Consider the following 19,086-nt stretch of genomic DNA (forward strand, 5'->3'; position numbering starts at 1 on the left):
CTACCTTACCCCTACCAAACTAGATATTTCTCCTCAAGGAAAATACTGTCTGCTCACACTGGGACCATGGAAGATCCACTTGACATGAGTTTTTGTGATTTTCTGTTTATCTCAAAACTTGGCCTTGGGCATTTGTATATTGGATGGCTTTCCGTATCTCCATTTTCTCTTTATAGTTTCATAAACAGTTCCTCTTGAAAAATTATCAGTAGTAAAATCTGATGAGTATCAATAGTTTTCAAAGTGTTTTTTATCTTTATCCTTTATCCAATACATTCTTACACTTCTACAATTATTTAGTTTCAGAAACTTAGCTCACCCCTTTTTGACTACAGCCATGGCAATTTTTACTTGGTTTGTTTTACTCCTCAAGCCCATCTTAGAATTTGTCAAAGCCTCAACCCAAATATAAAATCCTTCAGGAATGAGACTTAGTACAAATATATGGGAAATATTATACATTTTAATTAGCCTAATGGCCTCCATAGTCCTGTGACAACCTTTTCAATTTTTGCTGAACTCTATGCACCGTATCTCTACCCAAGAGATAACTGAGAATTCCTTTCTTATTTACTTTTGTTACAAGTAATTCCTCTTTTGTTTTTGAAACTACAGGTGGCTCTCCTAATTTTTACCTCCTGAATCAACAACATATTTACTTTTATTTGCCTCATTTGAACCTAACTTGCATATACACATAATAACTCTTAGATGATTTATGAGACTTCTCATGTCTTCCAGGAGATCATGCTTACCTGGGAGTGTCTGAGAGGACACTGATCTCCCTGATGGGGGTTACAAAACTTGAAAAAGCTATCAAAACTTGGTTAATAATGCTGACTGAAAAGATAAAGCCATAAAGCCCTAGAAGTATAACAAACTAATCTAAAACAATTAATCCAAGTGGTTACGGGTAACAGCATAGCTTTAGATTTCTTAATGGCACGCCAAGAAAAAAAATAGGACATATTGCTAACATTTCCTGATGAATGTGGAGGGAAGGTTGACTAACCTATAGTCAAACTGAAAGAAAAGACAATTTGGCTAATCACAAGCGGACTCAGAAGGACCCTTGAGATCTTATCTCCTGGTCAAAGTAAGGAAATCTTTGGTCATCAACCTAAAGTGACTTCCAGTCTCTCCTTATCATCATTCTGGTTATTCTTGTCTCACAGTCTTCTAATGCCTGGTCTCCAGAGCTGTATATGCCACTGCATAGCTGTTATTTCACTGATGGTACAAAAAATTATTTTGCAATGGAAGGAAAAATAAAGGGATTCTGACATTTAGTCAGGCCAAATGCCAAGTCCTTCAGTCAGAATGCCTACAAAGGGAATAAGCCATACAGCAGTGAATGATGTAATCACCTGTTCTATTTCTACAGGACTAAGGGATGACCAAAATAGGGGAGCGAATTGTTAAAACTCTGCTAGGTTCACCAGACGCGGTGGCTCACACCTGTAATCCTAGCACTTTGGGAGGCCGAGGCGGGCGGATCACGAGGTCAGGAGATCGAGACCATCCTGGCTAACACAGTGAAATCCCATCTCTACTAAAAATACAAAAAGTTAGCCAGGCGTGGTGACGCACGCCTTTAGTCCCCGCTGCTCTGGAGGTTGAGGCAGGAGAATGGCGTGAACCTGGCAGGCGGAGCTTGCAGTGAGCCGAGATTACGCCACTGCACTCCAGCCTGGGCAACAGAGCGAGACTCCGTCTCAAAAAAAAAAAAACAAAAACCAAAAACCTCTGCCAGGTTCCCAGTCTGTGCACTCAAAAGTGTTGACCCTATGTCCCTTAGCTTAACAAACACTCACATCCCATCTCAGACTTCTTTGTTAATAATGTCTGTGGTTTTGTGACATAAGCAGGAAAAATAAAATAAAATAAAATGGAGAATTTCTAGTCCCCAAGTGAATCAATTAGAACGTAATGCCTAGAATCGGCCGAGCACAGTGGCTCACGCCTGTAATCCCAACACTTTGACAGCCAAGGCGGGCAGATTGCTTCAGGTCAGTAGTTCGAGACCAGCCTGGCCAACACGGTGAAACCCTATCTCTACTAAAAATACAAAAATTAGCCAGGCGTGGTGGCGGGTGCCTGTAGTCCCAGCTACTTGGGAAGCTGAGGCAGGAGGATCTCTTGAACCTGGGAGGCAGAGGTTGCAGTGAGCTGAGATCCAACCACTGCACTCTGGCTTGGGTGACAGAAATGAGACTCTGTCTCAAAAAAAGGAACTTAGTGCCTAGAATCCCTCCCAACATGTAATAAGCTTTACTTTCTCTCATCTATCTCTTCCACTTTCTGTGTGGCGAGAAACATTACTTAACCAGCAAGCAGACTGACTTAGATTTATTTATTTAAGCCCTGGTGGTATTTGTATTATTTCTTAGAAGTATTTATAAAATATTTTATTGAGGCCTGGCACGATGGCTCATGTCTGTAATCCCAGCACTTTGGGAGGCCGAGGTGGGCGATTACCTGAGGTCAGGAGTTTGAGACCAGCCTGGCCAACATGGTGAAACCCCGTCTCTACTAAAAATACAAAAACTGGCCAGGCATGGTGGGACATGCCTATAATCTCAGCTACTCAGGAGGCTGAAGCAGGAGAATTGCTTGAGTCCAGGAGACAGAGGTTGCAGTGAGCTGAGATCGTCCCACTGTACTCCAGCCTGGCCGACAGAGTGAGACTCTGTTCCAAATAAAAAAAAAAAAAGTATTTTATTGAACAATCTATAAAATACGTAAATAATCACATAATCACAGTTAAAATTCTAGAGATTAAGATGAAACTAAAACTGAGATTAGCTTACATAGTGTATGCCAGAAACCCCTAACTAATTTTTAGATGTGAGTGGCAAATCTGGCTTTGAGCTTCAAGAAACAAAAATTAGGCCTAAGACAACAGTACTTCCAAGACAAAAACAGACCAGTTGCTCAAGAAAACCACACTTTTTTTCTGAGAGTAAGATCAGAGAGAAATTTCTCCTCTGAGTCCTCATAATGACAATATTACCTGATGTAATGGACAGTACTTGACATGACAGACACTGTCCTCAAGAGTGTCCATACAATCAATGCAACATTTTATTGCTTACAGAATATGCCAATTTGAGCCAAGGGCACACTACCAAAGTCCAATTAAGAAAAAACAATTATGTAAAGGAACAAAGTACTACTGTGCGAGTACACAATTGTCTGACATTCTCACTTAATCCAGAGATGAAATCCAAAATATCCGGAGTCGCAATTCTTAAAAACTATATGCATGTAAAAATTGTATGTCCTTCCAGCTAAAAAAAAAAAAAAAAAGGCCATTCATTCATTTAATATGTATTTATTCACCATATTCTCAGTGGGGATACAACGGTAAACAAAAACAAGAAAAAGACATGGTTTCTTCTCTCATGAAGTTTTTAATCTTGGGGTAGCACAGACACCGAAGAATCACACAAATAAACATAAAATAACCACACAAGTATATGAAGTAGGTAAATGGTGCTATGAGGGCACACAACAGGGAAAAGTCATCCGTCAGGGAAGTGTGGAAGGCTTTCCCTGAGGAGGTCGTAAATAAACTGAGATGAGGAGTCTGCCTGAGAGACAGGGGATGGGGAAGGGACCTCTGCAAACAAAGGAATAGGATGAGCAAAACTTCTGTGTAGAAAAGAGTATGACACACTATAGGAACTGAGACAAGGCCAGTCTCATAAATGTGAATTACTTCAATTCCTCAGGAGTTATTTGAATGTTTTTCAGGAAATGGTGGCTACCAGGGCAGACCAGCTGGGTGACAGCATGGGATTTGGAGTTATAAGATGCTATAGGTTTTTTTTTTTTTTTTAATTGAATAGCATTTTTTTAAGTGCTCAAATAACAGTCCAAACTTTTTATTGTACAGGTTTTTCAAAAGCTGGGCACGGTGGTTCATGCCTATAATACCAGCACTTTGGGAGGCTGAGGAGGGTAAACTGGTCAAGCCCAGGAGCATGAGAGTAGCCTGGGCAACACAACAAAACCCTGTCTCTATAAAAAAAATACAAAAATGAGCCAGGTGTGACGGTGCGTGGCTGTGGCTCCAGCCATTCTGGAGGCTGGGGTGGTAGAATCGCCTGAGCCTGGGAGGTCGAGGCTAGAGCAAGCTATCATTGGGCCACTGTATTTCAGCTTGGGTGACAGAGACCCTGTCTCAAAAAAAAAAAAAAAAAAAAAAAAAAAAAGGTAAAAAGGCTTAACCATATGAAGCCAGAAAATCATATAAAGCTGGAAAATAGGTCACCCTATTTCATTTCAGGGTCCCAGATAAGTTGGTAAAGAGTGGTTCAGGGCCAGGTGCAGTGGCTCACGCCTGTAATCCCAGCACTTTGGGAGGCCGAGGCAGGCAGATCACGAGGTCAGGAGATCGAGACCATCCTGGCTAACACGGTGAAACCCCGTCTCTACTAAAAAAATACAAAAAATTAGCCGGGCATGGTGGCGGGTGCCTGTATTCCCAGCTACTCGGTAGGCTGAGGCAGGAGAATGGCGTGAACCCGGGAGGCAGAGCTTGCAGTGAGCTGAGATCGCGTCACTGCACTCCAGCCTGGGTGACAGAGCGAGACTCCATCTCAAAAACACAAGAGTGGTTCAGGGACAGGCATAGTGGCTCACGCCTGTAATCCTAGCACTTTGGGAGGCTGAGGCGGGTGGATCACTTGAGGTCAGGAGTTCGAGACCAGCCTGGCCAACATGTTGAAACCCTGTCTCTACTAAAAATACAAAAATTAGCTGGAAATCGCTTGAATCCGGGAGGTGGAGGTTGCAGTGAGCCGATATTGTGCCACTGCACTCCAGGATGGGCAACAGAGCAAGATTCCGTCTCGGAAAAAAAAAAGAGTGGCTCCGTTCAGCTACACATCAAAGTCAGTGGTGGGGGGTGGTGGCCGTGAGAAGAGGAATGCTCAAAGAAATGAAAACTATTTTATTAATAAGGTTTGCAGTTCAGAAAAGGGCTGAGCACCAATATCTAGAAGAGAGAGTGGAATATAGTGAGGTAGGTGATTGTCAGAACAGCAATTTCTACCTAAAGTTAGAGAGGATCCAAACCAAAACAAAAACCGAATGAAATCTCTTATTTAATGAAGACCCACAGTTCTGGCAAAGTGAGGTCACCTGAACCTGGAAATTAAAATAGGAGTGTTAAATGAGAATAACCAGCAACAAAAGATTTCTTAAAAGGACTACTTAAGGCTTTAAACTTAAGTGGCACATTAAAACTAATTACTTAGCATCATAGTAAGGTAGAACACAAAGCTCTAGAATCAGAAAGATCTGTGTTCAAATTCTACTTCCCAATGTACTACCTATATGAACATGAACAAATTATGCCATCCCTCTAACATTCAGTTTCCTTCTCTACAAAATGGGATGAATTAATCACCCTTACCACTGCAGAGTTGTTTAAGGATTGAGACAAAGTAATTACCTATCATTGTACCACCTAGTAGAGAGACCTCAATGAAAGCTTCCTTTCCCTTTGTGACTTACCTATCTATACATACCTGAATAGAATTACTACGCTGGACTACAAATACTTCCACAGAAATGAACTGGGAAAGGTTATAAATCCAAGGAGAAGGGATTCTACGTGGAAATTTCTCTTATTTTCCTTCAGAGGATAACAATGAAAAATTATCTGGAACAGGTTTAAAAAAAAATGAAAGGAAGCTGGAATAAACCAAGTTTGGAGTCTGTTCCTGAAGATATTTGTACTTTATTCCATCTCTATGCAATACACAGCAGCAGTCTGCATGAACACCTCTCATATTCTCAAAGTCTCCCCAAGGCAACACTAAAACATAAAATGGAGTATGACATCTAGTGATCACAGGGATTATGGTGACAACAGATGTTAATGATCATTCAAAGTAACCAAGTAAAGGATAAATCAGCAACTGTCTGGTAAAACAGAAAGGCATGCCATGTATTTTATTTACAAAGAGTTCCTTCAAAATGTTTCCAACAAATTGGTTTTTGATAAGAAAATATTTGCTAATTATTAATTATCTGCCCCCATCCAATGCAAGATGGAAGAAGTAGTGCTGAACATTAATCTAGAAAATTAATAATTTTTAAATATATCCATAAGCTTGTATGTTTGACATCATGAAGAAAACCACACTATTCCTAAAATATATTATGCTTTATGTCATAAGCAGAGACAGAGTATTGCGTGAATAAACCAAACTGTGAATTGACTTGCCATAGCTTTCTTTGGGACATTTTAAAAGTTATTCTTTTTATATTTCATTTACTCTCTTGGGTATCTAAGCTAGAATTGATTTACTTTCATTACCTTTCAAATTATCCTCTTGATTTAGGCTTTTAGTGCAGACTGGAGAACTAGAAATTCCACGGAAACAAATCTCAGAAAATAAAATTCCCTTAGAATGTGAGTATCAGAAAATAATCTTCTATGTGTCATGATATCGAAAGTTTAAAAAGTTGATACTTTCCACAATATTTTCATATAGTAGTTCTCTAGAAATGCTTACTGGATGAATCTACAATGAACCAGAGTGGAACGGCCTATTACCTAGTAATATCCCAAATGGGCATTTGGCCTGTAAATATCTAATATCCCAATCCAGTATCTGCTACTAGATTAACTATAATTATAAGATACTGCAACGGGGGGGCATAAAGGGAGTAGATTTTTTAAAAGAAATGTTCCAAATTATACTTTGGCCTAAGTATTCGGCCAAAGTATGCTTCTCCAATTCTGCCTTGGCCCATCTCAAGTCATTTTTGGTATCCCTGAATGTCACAAGGTCAGAGATTGTTGCATGATCATTCAGTTACCATTATATCTAAACAGTGTAATAAAAATCTGGCCAGGCACAGTGTCATGCCTATAAGCCCAGCACCTTGGAAGGCCAAGGTGGGCAGATAACTTGAGCCCAGGAGCTCAAGACTAGCAAAACCCCATCTCTACCAAAAATGCAAAATTTAGCTGGGCGTGGTGGTATGCACCCATAGTCCCAGCAACTTGGGAGGCTGAGGCAGGCGGGCAGTGGAGGTTGCAGTGAGCCAAGATTGTGCCACTGCACTCCAGCCTGGACGACAGAGCCAATCTCGTTTCCAAAACAAAGTAAGCTGTGCACTGGGTCGCCAAGACGTCATTCCCAAAGTATACTCCCTAGCGCCTGGCCACTATGTCCTCGACCCAGCCAAATAGGACATATTTCCGGAAACCCAGCAGGCGCAAGCCAAGTGACCATTAAAAGCCTGGCTGAAACCTGCTTACCCTAACTGTCAAGGACTCATCGAAAGTCCTGCCTTGATTTCGTTGGACCTATGCAAGATCAGCAAATGTCTTTCCTAATTTCAGACCCACTCCTAAAAACTCACTCTTGGGAGCTCTGCGTGGAATTGGGCCCCTCTTCTTCTGGTATTATGTTTTCAAACTGACAGGGATAGGAAAGAAAAACTTATCTGAGAACGAAAATTGGATCCAACATTTAACCTGTCAAAAAGTCTGGCAATGATGACTATATATATTCTTGCTTAAATAGTCTATTAACCATTGAACAACAACAACAAAAAGTGAGAATTTTTTTTTTTTTTTAGACGGAGTCTCGCTCTCTCACCCAGACTGTGTGCAGCAACGTAATCTTGGCTCATTGCAGCCTCCGCCTCCTGGGTTCAAGCAATTCTCCTGCCTCAGCCTCCCGAGTAGCTGGGATTACAGGCACACACCACCAAACCCAGCTAATTTTTGTATTTTTAGTAGAGATGGGATTTCACCATGTTAGCCAGGCTGGTCTTGAACTCCTGACCTCAGGTGATCCACCCTCAACCTCCCACAGTACTGGGATTACAGGCGTGAGCCACCACACCTGGCCTGAGAATATTTTGCAAGTATGTCATTTAGGTGCAGTGGCTCACGCCTGTAATTCCAGCACTTTGGGAGACTGAGGCCAGCAGATCTCTTGAAGTTGGGAGTTTGAGACCAGCCTGGTCAACATGGTGAAACCCCATCTCTACTAAAAAATACAAAAATTAGCCGGGCATGGCGTTGTGGGCCTGTAGTCCCAACTACTCAGAAGGCTGAGGCAGGGGAATAATTTGAACCCAGGAGGCAGAGGTTACAGTGAGCCAAAGATCCCACCACTGCACTCCAGCCTGGGTGACAGAGTTAGACCCCGTCTCAAAAAGAAAAAAAATTTACTCTCAGTATCCAAATATTCATTTTCCAATTTAAGGTGTTTTACATAAAACTTGGAATGAAAATCTTTTTGTTTCACTTTATATGTTGAAATTTTCTCAATTAGATGAAGTATAAATGTACATTAATGCAAGAGGAAAATGCCACTATAATTATGAATGCTATTTATGTACAAAAGAAATTAACAATTTTCAAATAGGCAAATAGTAATAATATTGAGAGTTAGCTAATGAATTTAAGAAGAATATTAAATCCTTTTTCAGACAACAAATAATTATAAAACCTTTAATGAAAAATACAAAGCAGAATAGAAATTTTGTCATAATTTCAATTGCATTCAGTTGCATTACCAGTATTCATTATACTAAACAAAATCATTTCTAAAGACTGTATTTAATTTTCATTTTATTCCATGAATATTTTTTCTTCCTTTTCTTTTCTGAGACTCACTCAAAATCCATGAATCTTCTAAGAGAAAATCTTTTTTGAGAATTCTTCACTTTTTATGTAGATAAATTAAAAGCAGAATGTTATAAACTCTACCACTTTAGAATTTTATAAGGAAAACCTCCAAAGTTATGTACAACATAATCATTTTTGCTCGATATTAGATATGTGTATACACATTTATATACGCACACATATATATAAACACAGACACATATAAAGACGTTAGAGGAAGGAAGTTCCTCCACCTATTTTGTATTCCTCTAACTTTAGTGGAAAGCGACCCTCAATTTAGTGTCTGTATGTGTATTACAGCAATCACAGGAACAATTTAGCAACAGGCAGCACTGAGAAAATTATCGTTACTGCACTACAATGTCCCACTCTTAAAATAAGATTACTAATATTTCTAAGAATAAATTATAATAACTTCAGGGATAACATTTCATATCTTAACATATGCCAGAAGTTTATGATGATGATACTGACTTCTGCTCTAGCTTTAACAAATATTTGTTTTCACACTTGGCCATTTGGCAGTCAAAAAAGGGATATTTTGTGCACTAAATGTACAGCCAAAACACTTGGGTAATTCCTATATCAATTCATTATTTAATTCCATTTTCATGTGCTTATACAAAATATAATTTTAAAAGAGGATCTTATATATTCCAAGGATGTAGAAAACAGCCTCCCTTATGGGTCTAACAGGGGATATCACAAAAACTCAACCCCACACAGAAGCACCAGTGATCTAATAACATTTTATTAACTGCCAATAATCAAGAAAAATCCATGCAAGAAAGGTGTTAGTTCTTCTGATCTCTATGCATTTTCAATGAATTCCCTTCACAGGCTGAAAGTTGTACACAATAGAATTGCTTTCTATAGCTAAAAACTTACAGATCTAAGTTAGCTAGACTTGATTTCATAGTCTCTTAAAATATAAAGATTATTAACACCCTTATACATTAAAATTTTAGTATTTTAGAATTTAGAAAAAGGTATATTTTAAGATTTAGACAAGTGTCACATAAGATGAATTTCTAATTAAGATAAAACTGTCTGTGATTCAGTAATATCCAAAATAAAAAACATTTATAAATGTCCAAAATCCCAATCCAGCAACTGATACCAGAGTAACCATCATTATGAAGCAAGGGAAAGATGGCTGAAACTGAATGCCATAGATAGGTTGTGGTTCTCACCCAGGGCTTAGTCATCTTGGACAAGCTATTTGCCCTTCCAAGTCTGTTTCCTAAACTACAAAATGAATATATTAATATCTTCTCTGTCTATATGTACCAAATGAAGTTATAGAAATTATAAACTCTGATATATGTAAAATATTGAGTATCATGAGGGTTCCAAATCTAGGTTATTTTCATACCAACTGTATGAATAGACTGTGATTGATTTTTATGTAGTTTTATGCTTACTTTTAATGTTTACTCTTTTTAGAAACTACTTGGAACTTGGTTATTTATTTATTTATTTGCCACTCAAGAATGCGGGTATGATTTATGAAAGTATATTAACAGTTATCTGAAGTATTAATGTTAAGCTAGAACTCAAATTACAAATAAAGCAAAATAAAACAAATACAAAATCATAATAGAGGAAGCTTGCTCTTTGCCAAGAGTAATAATAATCTGCTGAAATCGTTATTGTTAGTCACTCAATGACTACTGTCTTGGTTGGTACACATCAGCAGCAATCAAATAACACCTCCCAGAACCCAACCACCAAAAAAAGATACTGGGAATAAGAATGTCCTCAGAAAGCTCATCTGTAAAACTAAAACATAAACCAGAACAGAGATTAGGAAGTCAAGCACAGAGGATCAAGTAAAAGATAGGACTAACTAAATTTAAGATACTAACATGCAATGAAAAGAACTATATCTACCAGAAATATGGAGGTGAGTAGTTCGGTCAGCAATGGAAGCAGTGAAAAAGGAAAGGTACAAAACACTATCATGTAAGCATTACCCAGGAGAAAGGATATCCTATAAGGCAGATTGATGTAGGCAACTGCTTGAAAAGTATATTATGGAGCTGGGATTATCACTTTATCAGAGCTGATGCCATTTAAAACTTCTAGTCATTTATAATCAACTCCCTTGTTATTATCTCATGATCTTGCTCAGTAGGCAACTACTGAAATTTGGTTTTCCATTCAGCATTCTACATTGAAAGAATACACTCCCTGATGTAAATTTCTAGTCCTTATTTTACTTAAATAAACTGCCATTCTCTTGTGATGGGGATGTATATGCTCAGATAAGAGTGTGGGCTCTGGAGTCAGGTTACTTTGAGTTCCTACTGACTGACTTTGTGATCTTGGGAAACTTACCAATCTGTTGTCTGTTTCCTCATCTGTAGAAAAGGGGCCTAATAATAGGACCTATTTCCCAGGGTTGTTGTGAGGATTAAACAATTCATGTAAAGCACTTAAAACTGCACCTGTCCTATAGCAAGTGCTAAACAAATGCTAGTCTTTATTATTTTTGAACATGAATTAACATTCCTGTGTCTGATTGCTCTGACACTGATCAGTTTCTAAATCTGAAAAATTAAAGCAGGGCCACTGTGTTCCACAACTCCGGGGGCATCAATGCACAAGAGAATAGAGTTCTCTGGCCGCTCTGAACTGAAGGCATGATCTGGTGAATTCAAGGTCACCCATCTATGAGGTTCTTTTTGGTAGCCAATCTGTCCAGGCGAAAACTTGACTTAATACATAAGAGTCATAAACCCAAATGTCTACCCTAGTGAGGCAGATCCCCTAGATAAGTGAGGGACACCTTGAGTGGTGAGTTTGCCAAGAAACTGTGAGTGATAAGACTGTGGAGGGCAGAGCACAAATCAAGCCTTAAATGCTTTCAAATACAGATATTTTAAAACATTCTGTCACGCAAAAACAGTATAAGCAGATTCTAAGCCTGAAGCCCACCAGTGTGCAAACCCTGCAGCACCCTTTCATTCAAACCTTAAAATATTTTAACTTAGTATAAGGTATATCCTGTGACCTATTTTAACCTTAATTTTTCTTTACTGCTGTGACTATCCCTTCTTTTCTTCTCCCTTGGTTTCCAAAAACTTCTGTGCTCTTCTCCATACCTCTTGACATACATACTTGGAGTGGTATCATTCATTTCAACTAACATTTCAATCAGCTAAAAATTCCATATATTTATATCCAACTCTATCAATGCTAAGAAATACCTCATGAATTTTGCCTGTCTACTTCCTCATTGCCAATGCCTTTGGTCAAGTCCTCATCTGATTTCGAGATGTTTACAATAGATTTGGCTCATTCTATTCTCTCATTGTCCATATCCAGTCACCAGCAAATCCTATTGGTTCTAACACCAATCAAACCATATCCAGAATCCAACCATTTTCACCTAAACCATCATCATCTGTTACCTAAATTACCACAGCAGTTCCTTTTACTACTCATTTACCGCATTTACCATACTACTCATTTACCATATACCATAGAGAATCCTGTCCCTCCTATGGTCAATCCCCCAGTGGCTCCCAGACCACTCAAGAGTGAAATCCAAGGTCCACACAATGGCTTACAAGGCCCTATACAATTGCCTACTACCCCTCTAATTTATTCTTATTACTCTCCCCTTTGCTCATTCTTTTCTCTGGCCACATCCCTTGTGTTTTCCTCAATTAAATCAGGCTCATTCCTGGTCCAGGCTTTCTCTACCTCCCACTCCCTTTATTTGGATGCTCTTTCCTCAAATATCTTGGGTCTGGATTGTTAATCTTATATCAGGGTTCTTTGCTCAAACGTTACTCTTTCACAAGTGCTTCCCTAAACACCCTCCCCACATCCACTTGACTCCCCATCTCCCTTTCTGCTTTATCACCATCTAACACATCTGTTTTTCACATTTATTTTCTGTCTCTCCCAAGAAAATGTAAGTTTCATTACGCAAGGATTTTTTTTTTCTTCATTGCTGTATTCCTAATCCTAGAACAATTTGTATTAAGCTTCATGTTTAATGAAAATGACTGAAAAGCTTCCTAACTTGTCTTCCTTCTACTGATTTCCCCTTCTGTAGTCCATGTCTTCCTATCCCCCAGGCAGTATACCAAAAAATGCATCTGATCATTCTCCTGCTTAAAGGACTTTGATAGGATCCCCACATCCTTCAGGGTCTGGCCCCAAATTTAATCCGTTTCCCCATTCCCCAAAATGGTTGTACACTCTCCACATACTAACACTTTTATCATCCCTGAACCTACTTGTGCCATTTCTCCAAGCTTTTTGTGTATCTCTGCATTTACTTGGCCCAAGTTTTATTCATCCTCCAGGTCTAGCTATGCCATGATGTCTCCCAGAAGCCTTCATATGTACCCCCACAACACTTAGTTCAGGCCTCCATTATAGTACTTGTGCTATAACTATATATTTACCAATCTGTTTCTGCAACTAGATTATAAGATCCCAGAGAGCAAGTTCATGATGTTGTGTCCAAAGTTGTTTTGCCAGTGCTTAACGCTATACTTAGCAGACAGGAAACACTGTCTTAAGAATGAAAATGTAATGAATGAAATTTTAAAATGAACGAAATAATTTCTTTATGAGAGGTTGGAGGAAAAAAAGAGTCTTCCTAAGAGTCAGAGTGCTTTCCAACATCAAACCTGAGACCTGATAGGAGTTTTTACATTTGCTAAAGAAAAATTTCCTTTAGTAATTTCAACAATAATTAAATTAGTGGATTCAGGAATCAAAAAGTTTTGAGTTAATGGCCAGTCAGGAAAGGTATTTACTCCACGGAACATACTAATTTACAAACCAGATATTGTGTGAAGCAAAAAGTGTAGTCTGATCTAAGAAAAGGCATCTGCAATTTTTTTTTTTTTGAGACGGAGTCTCGCTCTGTCGCCCAGGCTGGAGTGCAGTGGCACTATCTCGGCTCACTGCAAGCTCCGCCTCCCGGGTTCACGCCCTTCTCCTGCCTCAGCCTCCTAAGTAGCTGGGACTAGAGGCGCCTGCCACCACGCCCGGCTAGTTTTTTGTATTTTTTAGTAGAGACGGGGTTTCACTGTGTTAGCCAAGATGGTCTCGATCTCCTGACCTCGTGATCCGCCCGTCTCGGCCTCCCAAAGTGCTGGGATTACAGGCTTGAGCCACTGCACCTGGCCACATCTGCAATTTTTTAAACTAAAATTGATTTTTTAAAGTGGGAAGGAAAATTGAAAATGATCTAGTGCAACTTCATTTCACAAGTGAAAAAAATCATGAAAAGGGGGAAGAGCTTTAACCAACTTAGAAGATCAGGATCAGAACTAAGGTTTTATTCAAAATGAAGGGCTCTCTGTCAAATGTAACACATTACAATTCCAAGCTACTCAAGAATCAAAGCCCAGAACTTATTCCATTACTTTGCTGTGCAAACTTAACGAAGAGGGAAAACAATATCAAGTAGGAAAATAATATTGCAAGAGTGAAAATAATAATACCTGGGTTCTTATCTAGGTTGTATTTGTGAGTTCTCAGACAATTCACTGAACCTTGTAATACTACCTTAATTAACTACTACATGGGATTAATGTGAGAATCAAATGAAAGTCCTGTTGCAAATGAAAAGTATAATAATCTTTTCCATCCTCATCCCTTCAGATTCTCCAGTGCAGTCTCTTAGCAAGTTTTCAATCTATGCTGTGGGGGCGGGGGGGAGCATAAACCACTTGCAATTCTGACTAGTTGGAGTTTTGTTGTTCTTGTTGTACAGGACAGAAGCAGCGAGGGAAGGGTGGGGAGGTTGTTTATATATTATAAACTTCCTCCCAAAGGAGAGTATTATTCATACCACCTATCAATTAAAGACTCTTTGAGACTTACAAGCTCTTAAATGGTTCATGTTAAAAAATTATCTTTTACCCCAGTACAGGCCCTATAAAACCTTTTACCATTAGTATATTTCAGAAAATTCTGTAACAATTACTTGCCTTATATTTATCTTTTCCTACTCTACTACAGATGTGTCCAAAGAAAGGACTCATAGTGTTTCGTCTTCAGTTGTTGTTTGTGAATTGTTTTAATTGGGTGAACATCCAGCTGAAATATAAAACTAAGCAGCTGGAGTTGTGCCTGAGAGAACTGAATGAAAGAGAACTAAATGACAAGAGACCAGAATTATACCTCCCTCTGATTTCCCCCAACTCTTTCCTCTCCAAATCTATTACCTATTTCTAAAGACCTTTAGAAACTAGGCTCTAGGCTTATGCAAAAGTCCTCTACTACATTCTACATAGCCACAAGTTTATTTACAAATATTTTTATATTAATAACATTTTATAAAATACAATGTTTTAACTCCAGGTGTGAAAATATTTAAAGTAAAGTACACTAAATGGATATTTTTTTAAAGTTATTCATTTGGCAATCTTGTGCAAAATGTTCACTATATAACATGTACAAGGTCAGGCATGGTGGCTCACGCCTGTAATCCCAACACTCTGGGAGACTGAAATGGGAGGATGGTTGGAGCCCAGGAGTTCAAGACCAGCCTGGGCATATAGCGAGACTCTATTCTTTAAAGGAGAAAAATACTATGCATTCTGTGAATTCCATTTACATTTAGAATCTCATTTTCACATGAACAGTAATATTTTAATTTGTATAAAATCAAAGCAATTGTAAATATAAATCATAGGCTTCGTTTTTTTTCCTGCACACACGATATGCCTTAATTTTTGAAAATGTTATAAAAAGAGTATCCTTGACTGGGCGCAGTGGCTCACGCCTGTAATCCCAGAACTTTGGGAGGCCAAGGATGGTGGATCACTTGAGGTCAGGAGTTCAAGACCAGCCTGCCCAACATGGTGAAACGCGGTCTCTACTAAAAATACAAAAACTTAGCCAGGTGTGGTGGCGGGTGCCTGTATTCCCAGCTACTAGGCAGGCTGAGGCAGGAGAAAGGCGTGAACCTGGGAGGTGGAGCTTGCAGTGAGCTGAGCTCGCCCCACTGCACTCTAGCCTGAGCAACAGAGTGAGACTCCATCTCAAAAAAAATAAAAATAAAAAATAGTAATAATCCTTGAGACAAAGCCTAGCTCTATACACCAAGTTTCATATCTTTTTCTCCACTTAATTCACAGAAGCTTTTATAACAGCATAAAATAGCTATAACATGGAAAGATACAGTATTTTGGGATCCCACAGATTAGTCCATTTTTTTCCCCAAATTTCTTAAGAATTATCCAGGGAGCCTATGAAAAATACCTTAGAGATTTTGATTCAGTTGCTCTGGGCAGAACAAAAATTTATTCCCCAAAGTGATTCTGATGATTAACTAACATTGGGAAACACTGATCCAGTATAGCGGTTCTCAATGTGGCACATATTACAATTTCCTGGGGAGCTTTTAGAACTCTTAAAACCCAGGCGGAGGTCCAGACCAACAGAAATAGCAGCAACACTTTAAAAAAAAAAAAAAGTTCCCCAGGGAAGGTTAGAACCATCGATCTGATCTTGTAGAATTTCTCCTGACTTCTAGTTCACTTCGTTTTTGATGTAGTTGTTTTGTTTTTCATGTGGGTTGACAAAAAAAAGTGTGAAAAAAATAAACCATCTCTTTCACCTCAGAACCAAGATGCCACTTAACAATTGGCTAAGTTAAAGTGGAGCTAACCTTTTTGCTTCAGAAATCGCTGGAAAATACTCTTAGTCCTAATTTTAAATAAAATAGACTAATCTTTAGCTCCTACTACCAAGCTATTAACATATCTTAAAAATAATTAAGGTTTTCTTTTTAACCTCTAAATCAGCATTTTAAAATTTCAAGCTATTTAAAAGGTCTGTCATCACAGTTCCTTACCAGCAGAATTATTTTGATACTTGAATTTGATGACATGGTTTTTTCATGATGTACAATATATATATTGAAGTTACACTGTGCACTAAGAGAGGGAAACAGATTTCCTTCTTCCATATAAAAAAGGATTTCAGCTCCATTAGCAAAACCCCATCATTGGTTTGTCCACAGATACTCAAGAGTGGGAAACTTCTCAAGGTATTAGTCAACCCATTCTAAGAACATTCTTTTTAATAAAAAAGATAACGTTACAAAAATCATTAAAAATATGCCAAGTGCAAGCTTATCATTTTTAAGAGTGCATTTTACTTTCTAAAAATTATTATACCTTTGATTGACGTGCCGTCTGGGAATCCACTTTTATTATTACAATACTGAAGTTGTTGAAATATCACTTTTATCCCTCTCAAAATTGCTAGGCATTTAGATATTTCAAATTTCAGCAGTGTTTGTGATTTTTCCTTCTGGGTTTTAAAAACGTGTTTAGGATGCTTTACCAAGCAGATCACATTACTACAGATAAAACTTCAGCAATGTATATAGTCTATAGTAAAATGTATATTTTTGATTACTTCTATTCACAAAGGAGTAACTGTGAGGTTCTAGATTTTCAAATTAATATTCTAAGTAAGAATCAGATGCAATGGATTTTGTTTCAGTAAGTTTAATGAATGAAACCCACCCTTTCTCATTATTAAAGATATATACGAACGAAAATTTGAATTATAACCAAAATTTAAGTATACTACAGTATACTTTGTAAATGTCCCCAAACTTGAATGGAATCCAGAATGTGCCTCTTAAGGCACAGAGCAAAAAATAAAAAATCAGAATCTCACTTAAATATTCAAGTACACACCATCTAGAAAATTGGGCAAGCCTGAATAATCCATGGAGTTTTTCCGTTAGGGTAAAACTATGCTACACTAAGTTTCTGCAAAGCCTAAGTATTTTGTGTTAACATACTGAACTTGAAACTTGGCCATCTCAAATTCCAAGGGGTAAGACTCTATAGAACAGATGGCCTTTTGGTGCTGCTTAAAACTTCCCTGAAAACCAAACATGTTTATTTTTTAGAGGTGTTCTCGGTTCTCGGGAAGTAGTCAAATATTAAAACACCCGTTCCTGAAAATTCCTGGCTGGTCCTATCTGGCCGGGAGCACCGACCCCTGGACGGGAAGAGGCAGGACCGCAGCACCGAGCCGGGACGCTGAGAGCCGCCCGGCGCACACGGAACCCGCCCGGGGGCGGGGGGCTCGCACGTGCCCAGCCGGGGGCGGGGCCGGCGCCGGCGAGCAGCGACCCCGGCTCGGGGAGGCGGGCGCGGCCGGGCCGACCTCCCCCGCGGCCGCGATCCAGCAGTTTACATAAGGGTGCGCGTCATGGAACTGACGGAGCCACACAGAGACGTCTAGGTCATGCAGGAGGCGCCCGGCCCCGGCCCGCTCCCGCCGCCCCAGACCCCTCCTCTCATCCGACAGAAAGACAGACAAGAAGGGTTCCCAACCTGTCGTGCCCTGCATGTTCAGAGTCTGTCATGTTTGGTCAAGAACGGGGCGGGGCTGGAGGGCAGGTCTGCGAGGCCGGCGGCGACGGGGCGCGGGGAAGACCCCTGCGCCGCCTGCGGGAACCTGCTCCCGGCCGCCGCCGACAGGTGACGAAGTGGTAAAAACTCACGGTTACTAGTGAGCGACACAGACACAGACTTTCCAGTCTATTAACAACCACGCCAGAGAGGTGGGGCTCTAACTGCAAACACTGGGCAACGGCCCCGCGCTGCCGGCGCTGCCGCTCTAGTCTCTATTCGCCGCCGGTGGCTGTGGCGTGGGAGCGGGCGGGCGGCGTGCAGCGACGCGGGGATTTGGACAGTGGCCGTAACGGTGATTTCTCCTCACCAACATGGCGGCACCCGAAACAGGCGGCTCGAGAAAATGGCGCCGGCCGCAACACCTTGCCCGGGACTAAAGGGCAAGAGAGATTCCTCCGCGAGCCGCGGCCCTTGCCCAGCCCGCCGGGGCCGAGCGCGTTGACCATTGGAGGAGACTGCCCGTCAATCACCTTTAGGGGCGGGTCTTCGCCCTTCTCCGTGCGGCGGCGGAGGCGGCAGCCTAGTGGCGGGGCCGGGCGGCGAGAGACGCGGCCGGATGGCTCTTCGAGTGTCTGCAGGGGGGGAGGCGGCCCACGGGACCAACGAGGGCCACCAGCGCCTCAGCTCCCGGCCCAGTGCGGGCCGCCGTTTTTCCTGCCAGAGGCCCGCCGCTTGGGGAGTTCCGGACGCACCAAGCAAACGGGCCCCAAAAGCATTAGCCGAGGCGGGCAGGGGTGGGATAACAAAGAACAAGGTGGCTGAAGAGTCCTTAAAATTTTTTGTTAAAACCTTTGTTCTTGCAATAATAGGGAAATGCGGTTTATCCTTCACAGTTGTAGCAGGTATCTGTTTTTGTGACAGTTAGTGCTCAGCATCGTGTTTTAAGGAAAACAGCTTGCCCATGCAGTTTTTTTTATATTTAGTGCTAAATTTACCCATTACTTGAAATAGGAATAGCTATTGAAATAATTATATAAACGTTACTTTATTTCGTAATAATAT

General features: G+C 40.2%; 1 protein-coding gene across 1 annotated transcript in view; it reads right to left on the reverse strand.

Moving 5' to 3' along the window:
- The window catches only part of ZC3H6 (zinc finger CCCH-type containing 6), a 58,785-nt gene extending 40,343 nt beyond the window's left edge, over positions 1-18,442 (reverse strand). Inside the window, exon 1 of the mRNA XM_030921510.1 lies at positions 18,004-18,442. Within this exon, the coding sequence (XP_030777370.1) occupies positions 18,004-18,035 (32 nt within the window). The 5' untranslated portion in view covers positions 18,036-18,442. The remainder of the gene's footprint in view (positions 1-18,003) is intronic.
- Positions 18,443-19,086: the final 644 nt, after the last annotated feature.

The sequence above is a fragment of the Rhinopithecus roxellana genome, chromosome 17 (assembly GCF_007565055.1).
Source record: "Rhinopithecus roxellana isolate Shanxi Qingling chromosome 17, ASM756505v1, whole genome shotgun sequence".
Lineage (NCBI taxonomy): Eukaryota > Metazoa > Chordata > Mammalia > Primates > Cercopithecidae > Rhinopithecus > Rhinopithecus roxellana.